This window comes from Dendrobates tinctorius, unplaced genomic scaffold, assembly GCF_039654945.1.
Source record: "Dendrobates tinctorius isolate UK_male_01 unplaced genomic scaffold, ASM3965494v1 ptg000084l, whole genome shotgun sequence".
Lineage (NCBI taxonomy): Eukaryota > Metazoa > Chordata > Amphibia > Anura > Dendrobatidae > Dendrobates > Dendrobates tinctorius.
Window position 1 is genome coordinate 38885737 of NW_027361752.1, and position 25464 is coordinate 38911200.

General features: G+C 48.1%; 1 protein-coding gene across 1 annotated transcript in view; it reads left to right on the forward strand.

Annotated features, from left to right (window-relative positions):
• URB1 (URB1 ribosome biogenesis homolog) overlaps window positions 1–25464 on the forward strand; it is a 142661-nt gene that overhangs the window by 74142 nt on the left and 43055 nt on the right. Inside the window, exons 21-25 of the mRNA XM_073584550.1 lie at window positions 732–899; window positions 1787–2621; window positions 3570–3771; window positions 16326–16512; window positions 17444–17502. Coding sequence (XP_073440651.1) covers window positions 732–899; window positions 1787–2621; window positions 3570–3771; window positions 16326–16512; window positions 17444–17502 — 1451 coding nt within the window. The remainder of the gene's footprint in view (window positions 1–731; window positions 900–1786; window positions 2622–3569; window positions 3772–16325; window positions 16513–17443; window positions 17503–25464) is intronic.

Sequence of the window (25464 nt, forward strand, 5' to 3'; positions counted from 1 at the left end):
CACCTATAGTTAATGGTGGATCCTGTGTTATCTACTGTATATAGAGGTTTTATCTGTCATTGTACAGGAGGAGGTGAGCTGTGCCATCACCTATAGTTAATGGTGGATCCTGTGTTATCTACTGTATATAGAGGTTTTATCTGTCATTGTACAGGAGAAGGTGAGCTGTGCCATCACCTATAGTTAATGGTGGATCCTGTGTTATTTACTGTATATAGAGGTGTTATCAGTCGTTGTACAGGAGGAGGAGGTGAGCTGTGACATCACCTATTGTAATGAAGGTGTTATCATTTTCAGTGTGACTCTGATTTTAGGCCTAGTGGTCAGTATGACAGTTGCTTGATTTCTGATTTTTATTTATTTTAATTCTGAGAAATCGATTCATACCGCCCTTTTGAAACTTGAATTCCTGAATTGTTGGTACTGGGTGCTGCTTAGTCTTGTAGTTCTTTTGTACAAAAGAGCAGTCCTACAGTTACTGGAATCCCTACTTGCGATTTCCCTCCTATTACATGTGAGTAGCAGTAAAGTGATTGGGATAAAGGAGACCCTCATACACAGGATGCTTTGGGGTACAATACCGGAATCTCTAGCCCAATAGCAGCCATTACTGAGCTTTCCCTGAGTATTCGATGCCTCACTGTGACAATAGTGCCCGGTAGCCTTGCCTTCCATTTATTTTTCCTGTGTTTTACATGTATACATGTAACCTGTAATATTCCTCTCCCCAGTATAAAAAAGCTACTGCCGCTAGTCTGGTCCGCTTCTTCATGGACCTCCTGAGTGACCTCCTGTGCAAGTACCAGAGAGAATATCAAAGTCGAGAAGAAGAACAGAAGACAGAATCTGAACTCTTTATTGAAAATGACGTGGGTATTCTGGAAACTCCAGGAAATACGGTAATGATTAATTTAATGTTGGTAGTTCTTGTTAACATTGAGGTAGCACTTAATTATCTCCATCAGTCCAGTAGAAGTGAATGCAGTGGTGGTCGCACTTGCTCTGACACCCCTTATCTTGGGTCACCCAGTCGGGCCAACCAGCGATTTTACATACATTTCCTCCAGCTTCAAGATAAGAAATACATTTTGTTTGAAAAAACACTCTAATTGTACAATATGAATCCTAAACATACCTGCCTTTAAAGGGATATTCTCCCATCTTCATGGATACACACTGTTGGATAGTGCTTGGGAAAATCAAGCACTTTTGCAATTTACTGCTTAGTAAAATTTGCGATCAGTCTTGAGATATCATCATTTTTCTTTACTACTCGTTACCTAGGAGACCGACCACCTCTGCAAGGCACCTTGTAAGCGCTGCGCTAAAGCTGGCTGGGGTTAGGAGGCAACACCGCGCTCCAGCAATCTTGGTCAGCTTCAAAACAGTGCTTACAAGCTCAACAGAAAAGAACTTTTAAGCGCTAAGCATGATCTGATGTCTAGCAGAGGTGGCAGTGTTCTGTAAAACAAAAGAAAAGTGTTTGCATATCAAGTACGGCTAAAGATTTTCCTAAGAAATAAATTGCTTTTATTTACAAGCACTGTCTGGCACTATTCATCTCTGAACGTGGGAGTAATCCTATAAAACATGAGAGGGTAACTCATCAAGACTGGTGCATTATTTTTTTTATTTTTGGGGGGCAGGGAAGGGGAATGGTGGTGGTTTAGATGACTTCTTTAAACATTACTTGTATGAGACTAGAAAATATAAATTCTTTAATCATCATCTGTTATTTTAATTGTTTTAAACCTGTACTTGTGTATGGTTTTTTTTTTTTTTTCAGGTCTTGGATGCCATGCTTTCTGTAATTTTCAAGCATCCAGTTTTGGAAAGCTGGTTCTTGGCCTCAGACCGCCAGTGTGTCCCCATGCACAACCTGAACCCTGTCTCTGCTAAGCTGCTATCCTCTCATCTTAACCAGGGTTTAATTCACTTACTGAAATCCAGCGCCCCTCTGCTACAGCAGACCAACAATCTGCATCTGGTAGCCAAATATTTTGATGCCATTTCTGTTAGTGTCCTTAAAGCACTTCAAAGCCCCAAAAAGCCTTTATCTAAGATGTCTCCTGCCCTAGCAGCTTTGCAGTATTTGCATCCGTACATGGACACCCTTCAGGTGAATGAAATGACTCTGGTCCTCTTGAAACTTCCTGAAGAATTTCTTCTTGGGTTCGATGACGACTCCTCCGATCAGACTTTGACCATCTATGGCACTATTCTGGTGCAACTTCTCAATGATAGCCACCGAAGGAAGCAATGTCAGGAGGATCTGACCTTCTTGGTGGAGCACACAAGAGGAGTTGGCCATCTGTTGTCAACGTCTGCTGGGTCTGACCTAGAGATGGTCCTCATTGATGCTCTGCAGAGAGAACCCGCCTTGGCGCATGTGGTCGAGGTTGGCACGCTTACGCATTGTCTTATTAAGATGAACACATCTTCTCTGACCGTCGCTGGTCTCTTGGTGGAGCACAGCAAAACGCACAGGCTGCAGTTTGAGCTCTGGTGTCTCCATCCTGGAAGAGAGAAGGTCTTGAGAAAGAAGATGGTTACTTGTTTGACGTTCATCAATGTCTACTTAAAGTCCATGGGTCGTTTCCAGTTTACAAAGCTCACTAAAGGTAAATCTTAAGGCAAGGACTTTTGACAGTTCAGGGAAGCCTTATTTTCTTGTGCTGATTTCTCTTTATCCCCTTACCGCACCCAGACATATTAGTACATCAAAAACTTTAGGTAGTTGTCACAAGCTAATGTACTCTTAAATCAAGGTAATCACACGGGCTCCACCATTGTGCCACACATTGGCCTGAGGTTTAATGGTGATAATATACAATCTTGCTCCCAAGGGATCGAGAAAATTCTTCAGTTAGCAACTCTGATCACAGCACTGTATAAGTCCATGATCGTCGGAGTAGGCGCCACAATGGAGACCACGTATATGTCCCCAGGGTTGTCTTTTTTACATTTCCGCTAGAACGAATATCTGGCCGTATTCTTTTCCACAGGCACTATACACTGGCAAAGAGAAGTTGTTTAGTATATTTTAAAGGGAAAAAAAATTATATTAAATGTAAGTCTGTTTTAATAAGAGATGTCCACTTTATTTTTAATAAATAAGCCCATACTGGTCTTTAAATACGAAAAACAAAAATTGAGCCTTTGTACTGCTTCTGGTCTCTTCACATGATCTTCCATCGGAGGCATCAGGTGACTATTGCAGTAGGATGGTGACCACTGACTGACTGCAGCAGTCATGTTCAATTAAAGATCTCTCTTACACCATGGATGAACAAGATTGCTGCAGCCAATCAATGGCTGCTCATTGGATTCAGCAGCCAATTGATTCTCCGCCATCAAAAGAGGGGGTCACTACCTGCTGTGTCGAACAGCGGCAGTGGTCTGGTAGGTGCAGATGAGTTGTGTTTTTTTTTCTTTTTCTTTTTCTTTGAAGAACACCGTTGGCTAATTTTTAAAGTAATAAAATGAACAACCCTAAAAGAAAAAAATAATGTTGTAAAATGAAAAAATATATACAACTAAATGTTAAATATTTTACCTGTCATTTTCAGTGTCGTTCGCTGTCCTCCTCGTACTGAAGAACGCTTTCTGGGACAGGCTGGTGCAGGAGGCGCTAAGGACCGAAATCTCTGAGCGGACGGCAGAACACATGGCTGTGCTCTCAAAATTGGTCACCGTGGCTGAAAAGAGTGAGCTGGAGAAACTGATTGACGAGCTTCCCGGGGTCTTGGCTCAGACTTCTTGCTATGAGAAGTAAGTGTCTGGTGTGAAGGACATAAATGTTCATTCCCTTCACTAAGTCATCGCATCTCGAAAGTCTAGGTGACCACCGATCCTGAAAGCAGTGGTGGCTGGGCGTTCTACATGGGGCTGCCAGAAGTATCTGAGTAGTGTGTGGCTTTTTCTAGCAGTCCTAAATTCCCAGCAATAAATCTGCACTGCGGACCCTTAGCTCAGAGGTGGTCACAGAGGTCAGAATGCGACTACATATGATGGGCTACATATTACGGATCAATACAGTGAATTAATATCTCTACTGCCTCCTGCCCCTCTGGTAGCTCCAACTTGAATGTTGTGGGTCTGAGCACCCTAAGAAAGCTGGTAAATGCAAAAAGCAGATAAAAGCAGCCATACTGTGCCTCTGCAATGTGCAAATGGCTTAAATGTACTTGTAAATGTTCATTAAGTGTGGAGCTGCTCAATGCTTCACGTCCCAATTGTCCCCACAATGCCCATACACCGTGTCCTGTAACAAGTCTTAGATTCGAAGAAATGCTCCAGTTTCCACTTATTAGTCAGCCTGTTGCCAGTGCGGTGCTAAGGTGGCAGCTGTGGGCGCCGTCTGTTCCTACCCTGCTGGCAGCACTGTTGGCTGCTGATTGTTGCACTTCAGTACACGAGTTTTCATGAAAATAAATGTTATTTGTGTTAAATAATCATTAATGAGAGAGCAAGTTATGGAGATTGACCCAGTGTAAGCTAGAGAGGGCTGCAGATTAGGAATTCTGCACTATGTGGAGAAAAATATCGGACACGCTTCTTAATCATCAAATTCAGGTTTGTCCTTCAGTCCCACTGTCCCCCAGTGTATATCCTCCGGCCACCAGTATATAACATCCAACCCAACTGCCCTGGTGTATAACCTCCGACTCTAGGTGTATATCATTCAGCCCAACGGCCCCCTGGTGTATCACCTCTGGCCTCTGCCATGCTGTCTGCCATTACTAGCATGTGACAGACGGGCTGGTGGTGCAGAGCTCACTGATACCCTTTGGGTCTTGTAATAGGAGCCACTGGGGTAACAAGTCCGTGCATGACATTTCTTCTCTCCTGAATCTGCCCCATCACCTGTGAGTGACATTATTGAATAATGGAAGGAACCACAGAAGCTCAGCCACGAAGTGGAGACCCCTTAATGTTTAAAAGTAGGGGACAGAGTGCTGAGGATCAGGTGGCATAAAAGTCACCACCGCTCTGGTGACTCCATAATTGGAGAATCCAGACATCCTCTGGTATTAACATCAGCACAAACACTGCGCCCCGCCTGGAGCTTCATGGCCGAGGAACTGCTACAGCCTTACATCACCAAGCGCAATGCCGAGCGCTGGATGGAGTGGTGTAAATCCGCCGTCGGTGGACTCTGGAGGAGACGTGTTTTGTGCAGTAGCTGATCACACTTCTCTATCTGCTGTCTGATGCACAAGCCTGGGTTTGGTGAAGGAGAATATTTCCCACCTGACTGCGTAGTACCTGCTGTACAGTTTGGTGGAGGAGGATAATGCTATGTGCTTGTTATCAGGGTGGGCCTTTTAGTTCCAGTGAAGGGAAATACAAGATATTGTGGACAATTGTTCCAGCTTTTTGGGAACAGTTTTGGGAGGGCCCTTTTCTGTTCCCCATGACTGTGCCTCGTGCACAAGCTCCATACAGATATGGTTGGAGGAGTTTGGTGGGAAGAATATGACAGGCCACACAGAACCTGAACCTCATCCCCATACAACGCCTTAGGTATGGACTAGATCGGAGATTATGAGCCCGGCCTCTCCCCAACATCAGTATCTGACCTCACAAATGCTGTTCTGGATGATGGGGCAAAAATCCCCACAGACACCTCTAAAATCTTGTAGAAATCCTTCCCGGAAGAGCAGAAGTTGTAACATCTACAGAGGACGACTCCATATTAATGAGTATAGATGTGGAATGGAGGTGATCAGGGCTATTGTAGGGTGGGATATGGAGGGGACACATACTTTTGACCATATAGTGAATTCATTATTCCGGTCATAATATGCTGGAGCAGACTTTGAATAGCCTGCGAGAGGAGATGGTGGTCCCAGAAGAAGAGGAGGAAGCAGAGGAGCATGAAGAAAGGATAACATTGTCTCTAGGTTCCAGACTCTCATCACACAGGTGGGTGCCCAGGGAGGGTGTATTACTGCGATCGAGGGGGCTGGTGATAACAGACAAACGGTTTTCGAAGGTGCAAATTCTGAGGAACAAATGGAGGAGGAAGAGGTGATGGGCGAGAAACTGTCAGATGAAGAAGATAATCCTTTCTTCTCTGTTGTTCGCGGATAGCGAGAGGGGACGGAGGAAACAAGCATCATTGTTACCCTGCCACCAAACACCGCATGGGCTTGGAACTCATGGTAGAGCCCGACATATGAGTGCCTTCTTGCTGCACTATTTGCAGCATCATCCCCGTATGGTAATGATTAGGAATAACGCTGACTACTGGGTTGCCACTCTGTTAGATCCATGTTCTAAAACCAAATTTTGCCAGATGCTTCCCGCCCTGGAAAGGGGACCCGTGAATGCAGGAGTATCAAAACACGCTTTTACACAACCTTAAGAGAGCTTTTCCTCAAGACAGCAGTTGTCACAATCCATTTTTGGAATTGTGGCAGCTCCGTTTCCACTATGTTTTAAATGCAGTTTTGTTCCTTTCAGGTCAAGTGTGGGTTAATGTCAGTTTCCCTTGCTTGCAATCTGTTGCAATTGCAGAGTTGCTCAGTCAGCTGATGTGGGTGGTGACCACTCCCACCATCCTTTAAATAGTGACCTGATGCATCAGCTGACTGTTGGTGATAGAGCAATCTATGTTGACCAAGCCGGGAGTAAGGAGCTCTCTGTCTGCAGTGGTGTATCAGTTGGTTTTGTGGAGTTTGTGGTCTGGGTGCCTTTCTTCTGTGCGGTGCTTTGTAACAGAGAAGGCTGTTAAGTTAAGTTTGATGTTTCTTTCTTGTCTGTCTCGTGTTTGTCACTGTCCCCTGTGTTGTTCCATCCGCAGTGGTGAGGCTAGCGCCGTTGTCGGCCAGTGCACTAGCCAGGGCAGTGCTACGTGACAGCGAGGGATGAGGTTCCTGACGGCGGTGGGGTGAAGGACCCGCTTAGGAGAGTGCAGGGTCAGGCTCAGGTTTGAGCAGGAGGTGTCCATCCCTCATTTCCCTATCAGTAAGGCCTTCCTCTCCCAATTTCCATCCTGTTGTGTGTGTGTGTGCACGTGTCGTGCCGCTTGACTAACCCCTGTTGGGTCGCGAGATATCGTGACATTATCACTGATCAATACTTTTTCCCGGTGGACCGATGGCTCAAGCACAGGCTTTTGCTCAGCTGATTCAGACCCTCACAGATGAGGTTAAGTAGCTGCGGTCTCAGGTGGTGCAGCAGCTTCAGCAGGTGTTTGGGTTCAGGGTCTCGGCTCAGGGTCTCGGCTCAGGTGCAGGCTCAACCGGAACCCAAGATTTTCCCTTCACCCATGACAGCACCACCTGAGAGAGGGATCCGCCCCGCCAGGACAGGAACCTACTGAGACATAAGGGGCGGTACCTCTCCCCCGCTTCAGTTGGGTTCCTGTCCTGGAAGGAACCCCACTGTCGGCGGTGCCTGTCATGGGCGAAGAAAATGGACCCAGCCCCGTCCCGGCGCAGGAAGAACAGGTGTCTCACCTGCAGCGCCGGCCGTCGGGTGCTGGATGCGCAGTCCCCGGGCCCTCCGGGGTTCCGGGTTCGTGCGGGCGTCAGTGGGATCCCCGGCGTCTGCGGGAAGCCCCCACCGCGCCGCCCTCCCCTCGCGCACGCCGCATCTCGATCCCCATAGCAGGGGAGAGACGCTGGCTTCTTCCGGCCGCTGAAGTCAGCGGCGCATTGCATGCTGGGTGCGCCGGCTGACGTCAGAGAAGGGCGACGGTTTAATGGCGCCGGGTGCGACGCCGGCCGGCTTTCTGAAGCGGCGGCCGGCGGTCGCATGGGGGAGGGGAGAGACGCTCACCTGAGCGGAGGCGCGGTATTTAAAGAAGGAAGGCGGCAGCAGACGGCGGTGCAACATGGAGTCAGAGCAGGAACTTTCAGAGTCCCTGCTTCCCTCTCAGCCCTCTGGCAGAAAGCATGGAAGTCATTCCAGCAGCAGTCGCCCCAGCCTCAGCAAGATCCAAAGAACGCAGGTCACGTGCCCCGACGCAGCCTCCGAGTCCGGTACCCTTGATTTCGGGTGGTGAGTGATCTTCGTGAATGTTAGCATTTATGTTAATAGGGCTTCTGTTGTATGCTTCACCCTGTAGGAAAGGCCTAGGAAAGCGGGAAGCAAGAAGAACAATAGGGATTGTGCTGTATGTAAATCTCCCCTAGCAAGAGATTGGCAAAAAGATCTCTGTGCTGCGTGCATTCAGCAGACTTATGGCGGAGGAAGCGCCTAGTTTTGCAGCCAATCTGATATCTGCCCTAAGGTCAGAAATGGAAGGCTCAATTAAGTCCCTATTGAAAAAAGGGAAAAAAACCAGGAAGGATCCCCCTAGTTCCCCCTCGGATTCCGCGTCAATCTCTTCTCAGGCGGAAAAATCATCCTCCTCAGACAGCGACATGGGGGGTAAACCATGTTTCCCTGTAGAAGACACAGACGCCCTCCTAAAGGCCATCAGAGCTACAATGGGCCTGCAGGAATAAAAGGCGGCTAAAACCCTAGAGGATGTTATGTTTGGGGGGCTTCAGGAGAGGAAAAAACGGACCTTTCCAGTAAACGAGAAGATCCAGGCACTTATTGAGAAAGAGTGGAAAAGCCCGAAAAATCGGGGGCCCTTCCATCCACTTCCAAGAGACGATATCCCTTCGAGCTTAAGGATGCAGAGATATGGGACAAAATCCCCAAAATAGATGCAGCGGTGTCCAGATCCTCCAAAAGGTCGGCCCTGCCCCTGGAAGACGCAGGGGTTCTTAGAGACCCACTAGACAAAAAGGCGGACTCATATTTGAGGCACGCATGGGAAGCGACAGCAGGAGGACTAAAACCGGCAATAGCGGGTACTTGTACGGCACGCTCCCTCATGATCTGGCTGCAGCAGTTAGAAGAAAAGCTGTCTTCAAGGGTCCCAAGAGAAAATCTTATCGGAGATGTATCTCTTGCACGGGGCAGCAGCTTTTTTGGCCGATACCTCGGCGGACTCTATGCGGATGACAGCCAGGGCAGCGTCACTATCAAATGCTGCTAGACGCGCATTATGGCTTAAGGGCTGTCCGGGTGACCTTCAGTCCAAGGCCAAATTATGCTCTCTCCCCTGCGACGGTCGATTCTTGTTCGGCAAGAACTTGGACGATATACTGGAGAAAGCAGGCGATAAGAAAAAAGGCTTCCCCAGATTTCCTATGGATCAGAGGAGACAGCCCTTTCGGAGGGGAAGATTCAATAGGGGGCGCACTCCCGCTGACAGGAGAAGATGGGAGGATAAAAGAAAAAAAGAATCGGGATTTATGTTTGGTGGAGGTACCTCCACCTCAAAAAAGTCGCCACAGTAAGGCCAGTATTCCAGTGGGGGGGAGATTGGCGCACTTTTTCCAAACTTGGGAGAAGATCTCCTCCAACGCCTGGATCCTAACCATCCTAACAGAAGGCCTGAAAATTCCCTTCATCCGTCTGCCAAAATCCGTGGTCGTCATCACACCCATCAGGAAGGTGACCGAAGAGCAGGTGGCCTTAGAAACAGAGATCCTGAGCCTGATAGACAAGCGGGTACTCTCCGAGGTACCACGCCTACAGGAAGGGAAGGGGTTTTATTCACCCCTTTTTCTGATAAAAAAACCCGATCAAACTTTCAGGACAATCATATATCTCAAACGGCTCAATCTATGGATAAGGAACTCGACCTTCAAGATGGAATCAGTAACTACGGCGGTGAAGCTGCTACACCAAGATTGCTTCATGGCCGTGGTCGATTTAAAGGATGCGTATTATCACATCCCTATCCACCCAGATTACCAGAAATACTTGAGGGTAGCACTTTATATTCAAGGCACGCTAAGGCACTTTCAGTTCAGGGCTCTTCCGTTTGGCATATCTATAGCCCCGAGAGTTTTCACCAAAGTAATAGCGGAAGTGACTACCTTTCTCCGGATTCACGACACGGTCATAATACCATACCTGGACGATTTTCTCATAGTAGGCAGCTCAGAGGACCACTGTACAGCGCAGTTGACCCGGGTGATCAACACCTTGCAGGAATTGGGGTGGATAGTCAATTTCAAAAAATCAAAATTGCAACCCCTAAAACAACAGACCTTCCTAAGATTCGTACTAGACTCAGAAAAGCAAGAGTGTCTGCTCCCAGAGTCCAAAATAGAAAAGGTGCAGAATCTGGCCTTCACGGGCCAAAACCAACCACGTATGACTTTAAGAAGAGCAATGTCCCTGCTAGGTACCCTAACATCCTGTATTCCTGCGGTCAGGTGGGCTCAGTTACACACCCGGCAACTCCAGTGGGAGATACTAACAGCACAAAGATCGCTAAGAGGGCGTTTAGAAGGGAAGCTGGAGCTTTCCTTAAAAACCAGAGACTCTCTCAATTGGTGGCTGGACAAGAAAAATCTGACCTTGGGAATACCGTGGGACAGACAGACGTCAGATATAATCTTAACAGAAGCAAGCTCCTCGGGGTGGGGGGCACACCTAAGGGGCATCATAGATCAGGGTTCCTGGACGCGTCAAGAAAGGGAAGCATCCTCCAACCTGAGAGAACTGTGGGCAGTGAGCAAGGCCCTAAGTCACTTCATTCCACTACTCCAGGGTCGAAATGTACACATCATGTCAGACAACAAGGTAGTAGTGGCATACATCAACCACCAAGGAGGGACAAGATCACACTCCTTAATGGAAGCGGCGACAGACATTCTGAGCAGAGCAGAAGAACACCTACACTCCTTGACAGCCTTACATATAAAAGGGGCAGAAAACATAGAGGCAGGCTTCTTGAGTCGCAATACCCTGAAGCAGGGGGAATGGGCGCTAAACCGGTCCATTTTTCAAAAAATAACTCAGCTTTGGGGGAAACCGGTGATAGACCTCTTTGCCAACAAACACAACAGGCAAACAGAAAGGTTCTGCTCTCTAAACCCGAGAGAAAATCCATGGGCATCCAGTGGAACTTCAGGCTAGCTTATGCGTTCCCCCCAGTGGCTCTGATCCCAACAGTTGTCAGAAAAATCAGAAACAATGAGGCCAGGGTGATTCTAATAGCTAAGTTTTGGCCAAAAAGGCCATGGTTTGCTCTGCTACGAAGGATGTCCCTCTCCGATCCATGGGTTCTACCAGAAATCCCAGACCTACTAGCTCAAGGTCCAATATTCCACGCTCAGGTCAAAGGATTCCATCTGACGGCGTGGAATTTGAAAGGTCGCTTTTAACGGATAGAGGGTTCTCCCCCGGGTTGGTGGCCACCCTGCTAAAGAGTAGGAAACCAGTGACGACTAACATCTACGGCAGAACATGGAATAAGTTCCTGCAGTTCTTAGGTAGGCCGTTAGGGAAAGATCCCTCGATTAATGCCATCCTGGAGTTCTTACAATCGGGGTTGCAGATGGGGTTAGCAGTGAACACACTTAAAGTTCAGGTGTCTGCACTAGGGGCGCTCTACAACTGCAAATTGGCATCAAATAGATGGATAGCCAGATTTATTAAATCCTGCCATAGAGCTAGGCCTATCCCAATACCCCGGATAGCCCCCTGGGATTTAAACCTAGTGCTAGAGGCCCTTACAAAAGATCCGTATGAGCCATTACATCAGCTACCCCTAAAGTTTCTGACCCTAAAAACAATCCTGTTAGTGGCCCTCACGTCAGCCCGCAGGATAAGCGATTTACAGGCTCTCTCAGTAAATCCACCTTATACGCAAGTCTTTCAGGATAGGGTAGTAGGGTAGTGTTAAGAACAGACCCCGCTTATCTGCCCAAAGTAGCATCAGATTTCCATCGGGGCCAGGAAATTGTCCTTCCATCTTTCTGCGAGAACCCAAAAAATCTGGGGGAGGAAAAGTTCCATAATCTAGATGTTAAGAGAGCTCTCGTAGAATACATATCTAGGACTAGCCAGTGGAGGAGGTCCCAGTCCCTATTCGTAGCTTTTCAGGGTGCCAGGAAAGGCTATGGGATTTCAAAAGGGACTATTGCTAGATGGATTAGGGAGGCCATTAGTGTAGCCTACACAGCTAGTGGTATCCCGATTCCTGACGGCATCAAGGCTCATTCCACCAGAGCCGTGGCGACCTCCTGGGCCGAAAAAGCAGAGGTATCGATCGAACAGATTTGTAAGGCCGCTACCTGGGCCTCACCTTCAACCTTCTTTAAGCACTATAGGTTGAATCTATCCTCCTCTGCTGACTTAACCTTTGGTAGAAGGGTGCTGCAAGCGGTGGTCCCTCCCTAAGGTGTTTCGAATCTCCAAAAATCTCTCAGGTGGTGCTGTCATGGGTGAAGGGAAAACCACCATGGTTACTTACCGGTAGCCGGTTTTTCCGGAACCCATGACGGCACACGTATATTCCCCCCCCCCTTTTCACCATATGGGTGTGCACAATTAGTAGGGTGTTTTTTGAGTGTTGTGGTGTTGGATTAAATGTAAATAAACCGGGAAGTCCTCTCAGTGCTCTGTAACCCAACTGAAGTGGGGGAGAGGTACCGCCCCTTATGTCTCAGTAGGTTCCTGTCCTGGCGGGGCGGATCCCTCTCTCAGGTGGTGCTGTCATGGGTTCCGGAAAAACCGGCTACCGGTAAGTAACCATGGTGGTATCTCTCCCTGACAGGTTGTCTGGAGGGAGAGATAAATTTTTGTTTTTTAAGGAGGCCTCTAAGCTATATTTCAGGCTCCGCCCAGGTTCTTCAAGGAGTGAGAAACAGCGTGTGGGGATTATAGTCTCCCTTTTCAAGGGTGATCCCCAATCCTGGGCCTTCTCCCTACTGACCGATTCACCATCTTTGCGGTCGGTGGACAAGTTTTTCTCAGCATTGGTGCTGGTATATGGTGATCCTGATTGCATCTACCTGGCTGAGGATCAAGCAGAGGGGTCGGCCAGCTGAGGAGTACTGCTCAGAGTTTTTGAGATGGACCACTGACACGCAGTGGAATGACCCTGCTCTTAGGAGCCATTTTTGTCAGGGTTTGTCAACTAGGTTTCAGTATGCTACTCCTGGGTCGTTGGAGGCCGCCATGGCCCTTGCTATACGGGTGAATAGACTCCTCAAGGAGAGACATACACCAAATCTACCCCCTGTTGATCTATCTAGGGAGGAGGACACACTGGTGCAGACAGATGAACCCACGAGGTTGCCTGTGGTTTGCCGTGGGATGTGGGCATGTTTCTACTGTGGTCTTACGGATCATTTCATCAATGTCTGCCCAGCTTGCGCCGAAGTACATTCTCTTTCACAATAGCTGCGTTCCCCTAGTCGTATGGAGGGGAGATGACCAGGGTGTGTACATTTCCTCCATCTTTTTTTCATCTCCGTGTACCATTCCGGCTGAAATGGTGGTTGGTGGGGTAAATGAGACTAGACCGGTGCTTGTGGATAGTGGATCTAGGGTCAATCTGGTGGATTCTCGCTTTGTTCAGACCCGTGCTCTGATCGGTAGGATGCTTGCGAGACCCATTTCCGTTCGGGCAATTGACTGTTCCTCTCAGCCAGGGAGTGTGACCCAAGTCGTAGAAAGTATTAACCTGCGTATAGGAACTCTTCACGAAGAGTCCCTGTCTTGGAGGGTATGCCAACTCCCATTGTCTTAGGCCTTCCCTGGCTGAAGAGATACAATCCAGTCATTGATTGGCGGTCCAGAGAAGTAGTTAGTTGTGACCAGTCTTGTAAGGACTGCTGCCTGCGAGCTATTGTCTCTGCTCTCCTTCTCAAACCTGTTCCTTCTTCTCTGGTGAAGGCAGCTAAGGTGCTACCTGGGAATAGGGGCAGGATTCAACCCTTACCACAAGTAGACTCTGTGTCTCGGGTCCTCTCAGTAGGAGGGATCAGGGGAGGGTGGTGGTTCCCCCTGAATGGTAGTGAGGGTATGAGTCTGGGGACACAGGGGGATGCATCTGTTTTCAGGTGCTCAGGGAAATTACCGTCTGTTGGCAAACGTACACGTGGAAATAAACATTCAGGTCCGGACCTCTGTGCGAATGAGTGTGTGGGTGTCCACCAAAAACATCAGGTGGAAGTACGCAATTGGGACCTGTATTTCTAGGGTGATCGAGCCATATGAGCTATCTGCCATTCTCAGTCCGGGGACTTTCCAGCTGGAGTTACCCCCAGTAATGCATGTACGCAACATATTCCACAAGTTGGCGCTCTGGAGAGTTGTTGCGCCTCCGGAGCCTGTTATTGCCATCTCCATTAGGATGTGTTTGCCGTAAACCCAAGGATCAGGTGACTGCGGAGGTGAATCTTTGTGGATGGAGGCACCCTCGCCATACGTCGTTTCCGGTGACTTCCGGTGTTAAGGGTCCAGAGGCCCCTCATTGAAAGGGGGGTACTGTCACGATCCATTTTTGAATTTGTGGCAGGTCTGGTTCCACTATGTTTTAAATGTAGCTTTTTTCCTGTCAAGCGGGGGTTAATGTCAGTTTCCCTTGCTGGCAATCTGTTGCAATTGCAGAGTTGCTTGGTCAGCTGATGTGGATGGTGGCCACTCCCACCATCTTTTAAATGGTCACCTGATGCATCAGCTGTCAATCAGTGATAGAGCAATCTATGTTGATCAAGCTTGGAGTAAGAAGCTCTCTGACTGCAGTGGCGTATCAGCTGGTTTCTTGAAGTTCGTGGTCTAGGTGCCTTTCTTCTGCTGTGCGGTGCTTTGCAGCAGAGAATTCTATTAAGCTAAGTTTGTTTGTTTTTTTCCTCGTCTGTCTTGTGTTTGTCACTGTTCCCTGTGTTTTTCCATCTGCTGTGGTGAGACTAGCGCCCTTGACGGGCAGTGCACTAGCCAGGGCAGTGTTAGGTGACAGCGAGCGACGAGGTTCCTGACGGCGGTGGGGGGAAGGACCCATTTAGGGTGTTAGGGGAGTGGAGGGTCAGACATAGGTTTGAGCAGGAGGTGTCCATCCCTCATTTCCCTATCAGTAGGGCCTTCCTCTCCCCATTTCCATTCTGGTGTGTGTCTGTGTGTGTGTGTGTGTGTGTGTGTGTGTGTGTGTGTCTCGTGCCATCTGCTGGACTGACCCCTGTTGGGTCATGACATATCGTGACAGCAGTGAAGCACACAGTTCGCATCGCAACTCCAGGCTTCCAACCTCCGACACGTCAATTTGTCAACTCCAAAACATTAGCAGCAGCAGCTGCAGTGGTGTAAGTGGAAGAAGCAATTTTTGTGAGTCCTTTGACCCTTTTTTGACCAGCTCCAAGTCTTACAAGTGATGAACGAATGGAGAGGATGGTGCAGGAGTATCTAGAACTGAATATCAATACCATCGGGGAGGGTTTGGACCCTTTCACATTTTGGATGAGTGGCTTGAGCTCGCCTCACACGCCTTGGAGGTTTTATCGTTCCCGGCAGCCAGTGTTCTCTCAGAACGTGCCTTCATCGCTGCTGGTGGTGTCCAGACGGATAAGCGCAGCCGGCTGTCCCCTGAAAGTGTAGACCGCCTATCTTTCATCAAGATGAAAAAGTCATGAATCTCCAAGGACTTTTGAACCCCAATCGCAGACTGTACAGACTAGGTGATATTGCATTTTTTACTGTGATACAATAATGTCACGTAACTGCACTCTGTGATATCTTTAGTGAGGCTCCTGTGCCTGATGTTAACACAAATTTGTGGAAACAGTCATAGTTGGTCTACTCTGCTGGGATAGCTGTAGTGGAAGACTTGTCGGCCCCAATTTATACAATTTCTATTCTCGTGACAGGTATTCCACTTAGGTGTCTGCCAATAATTTTTGGAAAGTGAGCACTCCTGGTTGGGTGCCCATCTGCTGGATTGGGTGTAGTGGAACACCTGTCAGTCCTTATTATACTATTTCTACTGTGGTGAAATTGATGCAACTTTGATGGTGTCTACCAATAGTTTTTGGAAATGTGAACGAACACTCATGGTTGGGTATCCATCTGCTGGATTGGGCAATTGAAAACATTACAAGTCTTGGGAAATGGCGACACAAGTGAAATATTTTTTTTACAGTTTTAATTTTTTTTTTAATTTTCCGCCAGTGAAATAAAAAAAAAAAAACTATATATGTTTGGTATCTGTGTAATTGTACTGACCTGGAGAATAGTAGTGCTAGATCTGGTTTATTGTACAGTGAACGAGGTAAATAAAAACAAAAAAAAAAACAATTGTAGAATTGCCCCTTTTTTTTCCCTCAATATCGCCGCTCTTGTAATTTTTTTCTGGTGGTCTCAATAGGGGCTCACATCTATTATCTACTGTGATATTCGAAAATGGATTTTCTAAACCAGACTACCCCTTTAAGGATTATGGATTTGCGTCTGTTTAAGCGCTCATTGTCATTCTTGGATCTTCTCAGCCATCCTAATTCTTTGAATTAATTAACGTCTTACAGATGGGCTCTAGCTGACTGTGTATCGCAAGCTGCAGACGGTGACGGGGTGAAGGGTTGTTCTTGGCAGAAGTCTCTCCTGGCAGCTTGTATGAAGTGTCTGACTGCCACATATGGCACCAATAAAGAACCGGAGGAAGCGGCACCGGAAGAGGAGATGGCTCTGCTCTCTCGTCTTAAGGATCTCATGGTAGGAAAATAAAAATCTGTGTTTTACTGAGCTTAGCGCCAGGAAGAACCACGGTGCCAATTTTTATTTATTTGTTATTTTATCATCATTATCAATTAGGATAGATTTTTTGTGACTTTTTTTGGGGGGGGGATGTTTTATGGGTGGAATTGATGTCTTGCTATTTAGAAGGGTAATGGATGAACTTCTAGGGTGTACATTTGCTTCTATAGCAGAGATTTGTTGTGCTTTTGTTTTTTTTTGTTTTTGCCACAATTTATGAAAAATCATTGCTAGTGATGAATGAGTATACTCGTTGCTCGGGTTTTTCCGAGCATGCTTGGGTGTCCTCCGAGTATTTTGGCGTGCTCGGAGATGTAATTTCTGCCGCCGTAGCAACATGATTTATTTGCGACTGCTGGACAGGCTGAGTACACGTGAAGAATGCCTGTTTGTTAGGGAATTCCCAGGTGTATTCAGGCTGTCCAACAGCCACAAATCATGCAGCTGAGGCGACGAAAACTAAATCTCCGAGCACGACAAAATACTCGGAGATCACCTAAGCATGCTCGGGGAAACCCAAGCAAGAGTATACTCGCTCATCACTAATCATTGCAAAACATCCCAGACATGTTTACTAGTGATGAGCGAACGTGCTCGGATAAGGTGTTATCCTCTATGCTCAGGTGCTAAACGAGAGACTTCGGCGTGCTCAAAAAATGTTTGAGTCTCAACGGCTGCATGTCTCACAGCTGTTCGACAGCCGCCAAACATGTAGGGATTGACACGCAGCCGCAGAGACTCAAACATTTTTTGAGCACGCCGAAGTCACTCGGTTAGCACCCGAGCATGAAGGATAACATCTTATCCGAACATGTTCCATCTTCAATAATGGTTACGCAAAAATTTACTCTAATTTTTATTTATATATTACTTGTATAATTTCTTGCAGCGTCTAATCAATGAAGACGTCCCAACTGAATGGAACAGCCTTGTGAAGAGCGGACTGAAGTAAGTCCCATTTTATTATGTCCACATCAGACAACATTTTGGAAATGTTTAATCCTATCACTACCGCCAAAATACAAAAAAAAAAAAGTACATTGTGAAATACGTAATGGAAAACAAAATCAAAGTGCCAAAATGGTTGAATTTTGTTTGCCGCACCTTCCACTTAAAATTCACAAAAACACGTTCAAAACAAGTATATAAATTGTACTTTCTCCTACGCATCATTGGGGGACACAGACAGTGGGTGTTATGTTGCTGGCCACTAGGAGGACACTAAGTAAACCAGAAAAAAGTTATCTCCTCCCCTGCAGTATACACCCTCTAGCTGGCTGGGAATTCCCCAGTTCTTGCTTAGTGTCTGTAGGAAGGAGGCACTTGCGTCTGGCATCAGACTCCACCGTTTTTATTTTATTTTTGAATTTTCTGTAAATTTTTATTTTTTAATTAACGGAGTGAAGCGGGCTGCGGTTCCTTACTACGATCCACTCTCACCCGAACCAACAACAGGCAAGCACGCGGAGTATACCTCCCCGTACACTTTCCTGCGTCGACTGGGGCTGATTCTTCTGGCGATGGTTCCTTTATGGTCCCTGTACCCCACACGGATACGAGGGCAAGCGCACGGAACGCACGGAGAAGATTTGACCAGCGCTTTCAGATGCCCTGAATCACCCCATAGCTCTCCGTCCCCCTGCCCATAGGATTGAGCAATACCCCTGTAACAACCTCTCCGGCTCTGCTACATCGCCCGGGAGCTTTTTTACATTAGGATCTGAGATGGGATGAAACCTGCTAGGCAGCGCAGACGGAGCGAGCACTGGATTGGAGGTATGGGATCGGGTCCTGGTCCCTGGGAGAAGCACTGACCCAAAAATTTAGTCCCCGGCTTTTCGGCCTACTAGGCCTCAATTTTCATAGAGCCGCCCACTGTTAGCGCCGCCGCCCACATCTTTGTACGAGAGGCGCCCTGCTAGTCTCGGGGGCCATGTCCTTAACTCCTTCTTGTGTCCCTTTCACGGGCACTGTGACTCAGTCTAAGGAAGCAAAAAAAAAAGGGGGGCTAATAAGAAGCGCACTGCGTTCTTTACCGCTGGTACCTATTGCAAGACAGCCTTGCCCATTACCCAGACTAATCCGCTATGCACTGATTGCAACCCGGCTTGTGCTAAAACACCATCCGCCGCCGCTGCAAGGTGATCCCTGCATTTAGTCCCCCTGAGTGGGCTGCGTCCTTGTCACAGTCTGTGGAGTCACTGACCAAGGCTATAGACTCCTCTGGGAATCCTCTTTAAGTCAGAACGCGTCTTTACCGCCCGAGGAGGGCTTTGGCGACGGCCGGAAACCGTCCGCCTGCAGGGGCCGTGCTCGTTCAAGGGATCGTCAGGTCTCTAGAAAGCGGACCATGACGCGTCCCCGTGTCACGCTCGCGATTCAGCATATGCAAGTTCTGTCTCTCGCTCTTCCTCTCCTAATGTTCGCAGAGAACATGTCTCTGAATTTGAGTCTGACATGTCAGTCCCTCAGAATTCCCCAAATGTCCATGAATCGCTTGATTCTCTGACAGACAAGTTTCTGACGTTGGACGAGAAGAATATTCCCGTTCCGGAACACGTTATCTCCTTTAAGAAGACTAAACGTATATGCAGGGTATTTGCCAGCCATCTGGAGTTGAAGGACATTGTCTAGAAACGTAGGAACCGACCACATAAGCGGTTCACAGGGCAAAAGCCTATCTGTCACAGTCCAGTTCTTGGATCTGTGTCAGATTCAGGATTCCCTCATGTAAACCGTTTTTTTTCCTTTCAGGCCTGGGAGCTTAATATGGATTTTTGCCCCCGGTGGCCATAGGTGTTATTGCGTGTCTGTTGGTTTCCCTGCTGATGTGATCACTCCCTTGGTTGTATAAGGTCACATGGTGTATAAGCAGGTGTTGGTAATAGCAGTACCTTTTTGGATTCCAACCACGGTGAAGCGAGCAGTTGGCTCTGAGGTGTTGAGCCACTGCTGAAAGACGGTGAAGTGAGCAGCTGGCTCTGAGGTGTTGAGCCACTGCTGAAACTGGTGCTGTACTCTGCCTGCCCGGTGTCTGCAGCAGAGATAGATGATGATGGTAGCAGCTGGCTCTGAGGTGTCGAGCCACTGCTGAAAGCTGATCTGGGGCTGCACTCTGCTGCCTGGTGACTGCAGCAGAGAAAGATAAGTTTTGGTGTTTTCCCCTTTTTTTCCTTTGTGTGTATTAGTGCAGCGGTGGGACCAGTGTCCGCACTATCCAGTTCCCTAGCAAGGAATAGGTGTAGGGATAGTGAGGGATTCAGGTATCCTGCTCAGCGACAGGTGAAGAGCCTGTATAGGGAACGGTAGGAGTGTTCAGGGACACTGCCTTAGGGGAGTGCAAGAGGTCTCCACGTCCTCGTTCCCTATTGCAGGGCCCACCATTGTAACTGTTTCCCTGGTGTTCCCCCTTTGTCTTGTTGATTTCAGTTACCGAAACCTGTTATGAGCTCATTTTCTGCTCCACCAGTTGAGAGTTCTCCTTCCGTTCTTCCTCTGGTGGTGACAGGAGGTAGTGAGGTTGGTTTAAGTGGTAGTAATCTGCCACTTGATGAGGAGGATAACGATTGGATCTCTGGAGTATCAGACTGGATGTAAGACAGCCGACGCCCTATCCTGGTGCTGGTGATTCAGTCTGCTTCTCAGGTCTTGGACTTCAGCTCTCTTCCAGTCTTCTCAAGTTAAGTTTGTTTTTTGCTAATGTTCACACTTGCGCTTGTTGGTCAATTCAGTTTCTTGTGTGGTCAGCTTGAGCTGGGGCTATGCTGAACTTCCACTCCTATTTATCTGTATTTGCCAATTTGCCTTTTTGTCCCTTATTAGATTGGCCTCTTTTTACTCTGTTTCAGAATATTTCAGAGTGCTGATATAGTGGGAGAAGTCTAGTGACTTCAGGGTTAATTTTGCTATCAGATGTGTTAGACATTATTTTGGTAGGGTTTTTTGGCAGATTGCAGACAGTGGCTTTCCTTTCCTGTCCTTTCTAGTTAGTCGGGCCCCATCGTTTGCTCAGCCTATTTTCCTGCCTGTGTTTGTGTTTTCATCTTGCTTCACCGTCAATACATGTGTGGGGGCTGTCTATTCCTTTGGGGTCTGCTCTGGGGCAGTTAGTTTTCCCTTTTCTTGCTTTAGGTTTATGTAGTCCTCAGGCGGTGACGAGGCGTCTAGGAACATCGTAGGAACGCTCCACTGCTACTGTTGTGTGGTTAAGATCAGGGATCTGCAATCTGCATAGTTACCAACCTCTCTGGTTTTCTGGGACTTAGCTTTTTGTTATTCCTCCTCGGTGACCCATTCATAACAGAAACCCCTCCAATTGTCAAATTGGCTACCTCGCCAGTTCAGTTTTTGGAGCTTAAGGAGCGTCTTTTTTCCCATCTTTCGCGACGACTTGAGTGGCTAAGGCAATGGCCACTTGGGCAGAAGTCTTAATTACTGCCTTCCAAGGTAGCAATCCTCCTCCGGAGACAACCAGTGTCGCCAAGCAGATATTTCAAGCAGGGGATTTTGCAGTAGACGCCTCTTTAGATGCCGCTAATTGCGCTGCTAAGGCAACCGCTTATGCAGTCTCCATCAGAAGAGCCCTATGACTACGCGACTGGCGGGCAGATTACACCTCCAGAGACTTCTCTGCCGTATCAAACTTGTCGCCTGTTTGGACAAGAAACTAGACCAGCTCATTTCTGACACTTCCGGGGGGAAGAGTAGGTTTCTTCCCCAACAAGGGGCTGCCCGGCTGTTTTCGGAATCAACAGGCGACTTGTTTTTCGACCTTTTTCGCAACAGCTCCAGCTGGTCCTCCACAACCTTCTCTTCCGGATCAGGTCGGTCCCCACGTGGAGACAGAGGAACGGACTCATCCTTCCGGTCCCTCAAGACGAATGGTTCAGCATTTTTTTATTCAAACCATTCTTTGTGGTTCCAAAGAAGGAAGGAATGATGCGGTCCATACTGGACCTCATGCTGTTAAATCAGTATGTCAAAGTACGGCGATTCCTAATGGAATTCCTCCTGTCGGTGTCGCCTCCATGCAATAGGGAGAGTCCCTAACATCCAGCAGTTCCTGCGTTTTGCAATTCGAGAAGAACACTTCTAGTTCATTGCCTTGCCCTTCGGTCTTGCCACCGCCCCCAGGGTCTATACCAAGGCCATGGCGGCTGTTATGGCCATGATCCACGCTCGGGGAGTGGTGGTATTGCCGTATCTGGACAACCTGCTGATCAAGGGTCCATCCCTTCCAGCCTGCGAGAAATCCGTGGATATCACAGTAAATACACTTTCTCGCCTAGGTCGGAAGATAAACTTCGAAAAGTCTTCCCCAACACCGATCCAGCAGATTTCCTTTTTGGAATTGATCTTGGACTCTTCCCACGGGTTGGTCATTCTCACTCCAGAAAAGGCCCGAGCGTTACAACAGGCAGCGCGGACTCTTTCCCAACCGGTTTCTCACTCCATACGTTTTCAGCATGATAGTTCTCGGAAACATGTTGGCAGCGATGGGAGCGGTCCCATTCGCACAGTTCCATTTCTGCCCTTTACAACATGCGTTGCTGTTAACTTGGGACAAGAACCCGTTCTGCTTGTACTGCCGGTTCCTTCTGTCCCTGCGGGTCAGAAGAGCCCCCAAGCGGGGGACACTGAAATCCTCCCTGAGTTAAGGGAAGTTCTTTCTCCCAGTACGATGGTCGGTGGTAACCATCGACGCCAGTCTCCTAGGCTGGTCTGCGGTTTTTTCTTCGTCACCACACGGCACAGGGTCGTTGGTTAATTCGAGAGTCACGTCTCCCCATCAACATCTTGGACATTCGAGCGATCAAATTAGCTCTACTGAGTTTCCACCATCTCCTCGCAGGTCACCTTATCAGGATCCAATCCGACAACGTCACGGCTGTGGCTTATATCAACCGTCAAGGGGGTGGTACTTGGAGCAGGATGGACATGCACGAAGTGAGTCACATCCTCCATTGGGCCGAGACCAACCATTCACCCATCTCGGCAATCCACACCCCGGGTGTGGACAATTGGGCGGTGGTTTTTCTCTCAGTCGCCAAGGCTTGCCTCAGGAGAGTGGTCTCTCCATCCGGAAGTTTTATTCAGCAGATCTGCCATCGCTGGGGGACTCCGGATGTGGATCATATGGCCTAAAGACTAAACAACAGTGTTCCTCGATTCATTACACGAACGCGCGATCCAGGCTCCATCCGAGCGGACACCCTAGTTCTGCCGTGGCACCGGTTCCGGCTCCCGTGCATTCTTCCCTTGCTCCCGAGGGTCATCAAGAAAATTAGAGCAGAGGGAATACCAGTGATCCTAGTTGCGTCAGATTGGTCGCGCCGGCCATGGTATGCAGAACTCTAGTACAACTAGTCGTCGACGTTCCCTAGCGACTTCCAGATCGCATGGATCTACTCTCACATGGCCCGATTTACCACCAGAACTCCGGGGCCCTGTCTTTGACAGCGTGGCCGTTGAATCCTGGTTGTTAGCACAGGCTGTTTTTTCTCCCGATGTGAGCTTCACCATGATTAATGTTAGGAAGCCTGTGTCCATGCGCACTTATCACCGCACCTGGAGAACCTTTTTCTCATGGTGCAAGGACCATGGTCGATCCCCACTGGTGTTATCTATTCTTTCCATATTGGAATTCCTACAATCTGGATTAACGTCAGGTCTCGCGCTTAGCTCGCTCAAGGGCCAGATTTCAGCCTTGTCAGTGCTATTCCAATGCAAAATTGCCACCGGACTTCAGATGAAGACATTCATTCAGAGAGTCTCCCAGGTGGCGCCTCTATATTTTAACAGCCATTGGAATTATGGGACTTTAACTTGGTTCTCGGAGCCTTACAGGAGGCTCTTTTCGAACCACTGCAGCACGTACCACTAGCTATTCTCTCTTGGAAGGTGGTCTTTCTAGCCGCAATTACGTCAATTACACAAGATTCTGAATTGGCAGCCCTCTTCTGCCGTCCTCCGTTCCTGAATTTTCATCAGGACGAGGCAGCTCTCAGGACATCCCCGTCTTTCCTGCCCAAAGTTGGGTCGTCTTTTCGTCTCAATGAAGAAATTGTTTGGCCTTCCGTCTGTCCGGCTCCAGTCCATTGCATTGAGAGGGCCTTCCACACCCTCAATGTTGTCAGGGCTCTGAGATGGTACATCTCGCTGACGGCTCCCTTCCACAAGTCAGATGCCCTGTTCGTACTTCCACAGGGGCATAGGAAGGGTCTAGCCGCTTCAAAAAACACGCTAGCCAGGTGGATTTGCTTGGCTATTCAGGAAATTACCAAATTCATTCTCAGGCCTGTCTGCAAGGCTGCGACTTGGTCCAGCCTGCATACCTTTACAAAACATTACCAAATTCATGCTCAGGCCTCTGCAGATGCAGCTCTTAAGCGACGCATCCTGCAATCAGCAGTACCACAGTGTTAAGCCAGTGGTACATGGGGTTTTAGCAGTTGTATGCTCCCCACCCAGTGACTGCTTTAGCACGTCCCACTGTCGGTGTCCCCCAATGAGGCGTAGGAGAAATAGGCATTTTTGTGTACTCACCGTAAAATCCTTTTTTCCGAGCCAATCACTGGGGGACACAGCACCCACCCTGTTTGGCCTATTGGCTCACTGTAGCATTTTTAGGTTTTGACAGAGTTATGATTATTGTCATTCGTTTAATGCTCCTACTGCTTTTTTCACCGAACTGGGGAATTCCCATCCAGCGAGAGGGTGTATACTGCAGGGGAGGAGTCAACTTTTTTCTGTGTTTACTTAGTGTCCTCCTAGTGGCAAGCAGCATAACACCCACTGTGTGCGTCCTCCAATGATTGGCTCGGAGAAAAGCTACAGCTTATCATACTAAAAAAAATGGGTTGTCACTCTGCTCAATTAACGGGGAAATAAAAAAAAAAACACAATTCCGCCAGAGTTTTTTTTTTTGTTTTTGTTTTTTTAATTTAGGCATTCACTGTGTAGTAAAAACATGGCAACTTGGTTCTCCGGCTTCGTACGACAATAGTGATAAACTTGATTTTCGTTTTATGGTTTTTGCTGCTTAAAAAAAATCTGCATTTTTCCTGGAAAATCTGTTTCTGTCACCATTTTCTGAGACCTGGATATTTTTTTTTCCTATTTTTCCATTTCTCAACATTTGGATTTCTCCTACGCCTCATTGGGGGACACAGAGACAGTGGGTGTTATGCTGCTTGCAACTAGGGAGGACACTAAGTAAACACAGAAAAAAGTTAACTCCTCCCCTGCAGTATACACACTCTCGCTGGATGAGATTTCTCCAGTTCTTGCTTAGTGTCTATAGGAGGCACTTAGGTCTGGCTTCAGACCCCACCGTTTTTATTTTTGAATTTTTTGTAAATTTTTATTTTTTAATTAACGGAGTGAAGGGGGCGGCGGTTCCTTTCTACGGCCCGCTCTCCCTCGAACCAACAACAGGCAAGCAGGCAGAGTATACCTCCCCGTACACTTTCCTGTGACGATTGGGGCTGATTCCTCTGGCGATGAGGATACGAGAGCAAGTGCACGGAGTGCAATGGAGAAGACTGGAACAGCGCTTCAAAATGCCCTGAATCAGCCCCATAGCTCTCCATTCTCCTGCCATAGGGAGGATCGATTGAGCATACCCCTTTAAGAACTCCTCTCTGCTACATCAGCCCAGGAGGATGAGAAGACCGGCATGGATGGACCCGGACAGCACGGCCTGCCGAGCACTAGAGTGGAGGTATGGGTTTGGGTCCTGGTCCCCGGGAGAAGCGCTGACTTAGCGTCAGCGGCTGTGCACCGGCGCCCTATCGCGGCCCCCCAAGCCCCCCCCGGCTCTCGGCGCTGGGTTAGGCCAAAAACTTAGTCCCCGACTTTTCCGGCCTGCTAGGCTGCGATTTGAATAGCGCCGCCCTCCCACCAAGAGAG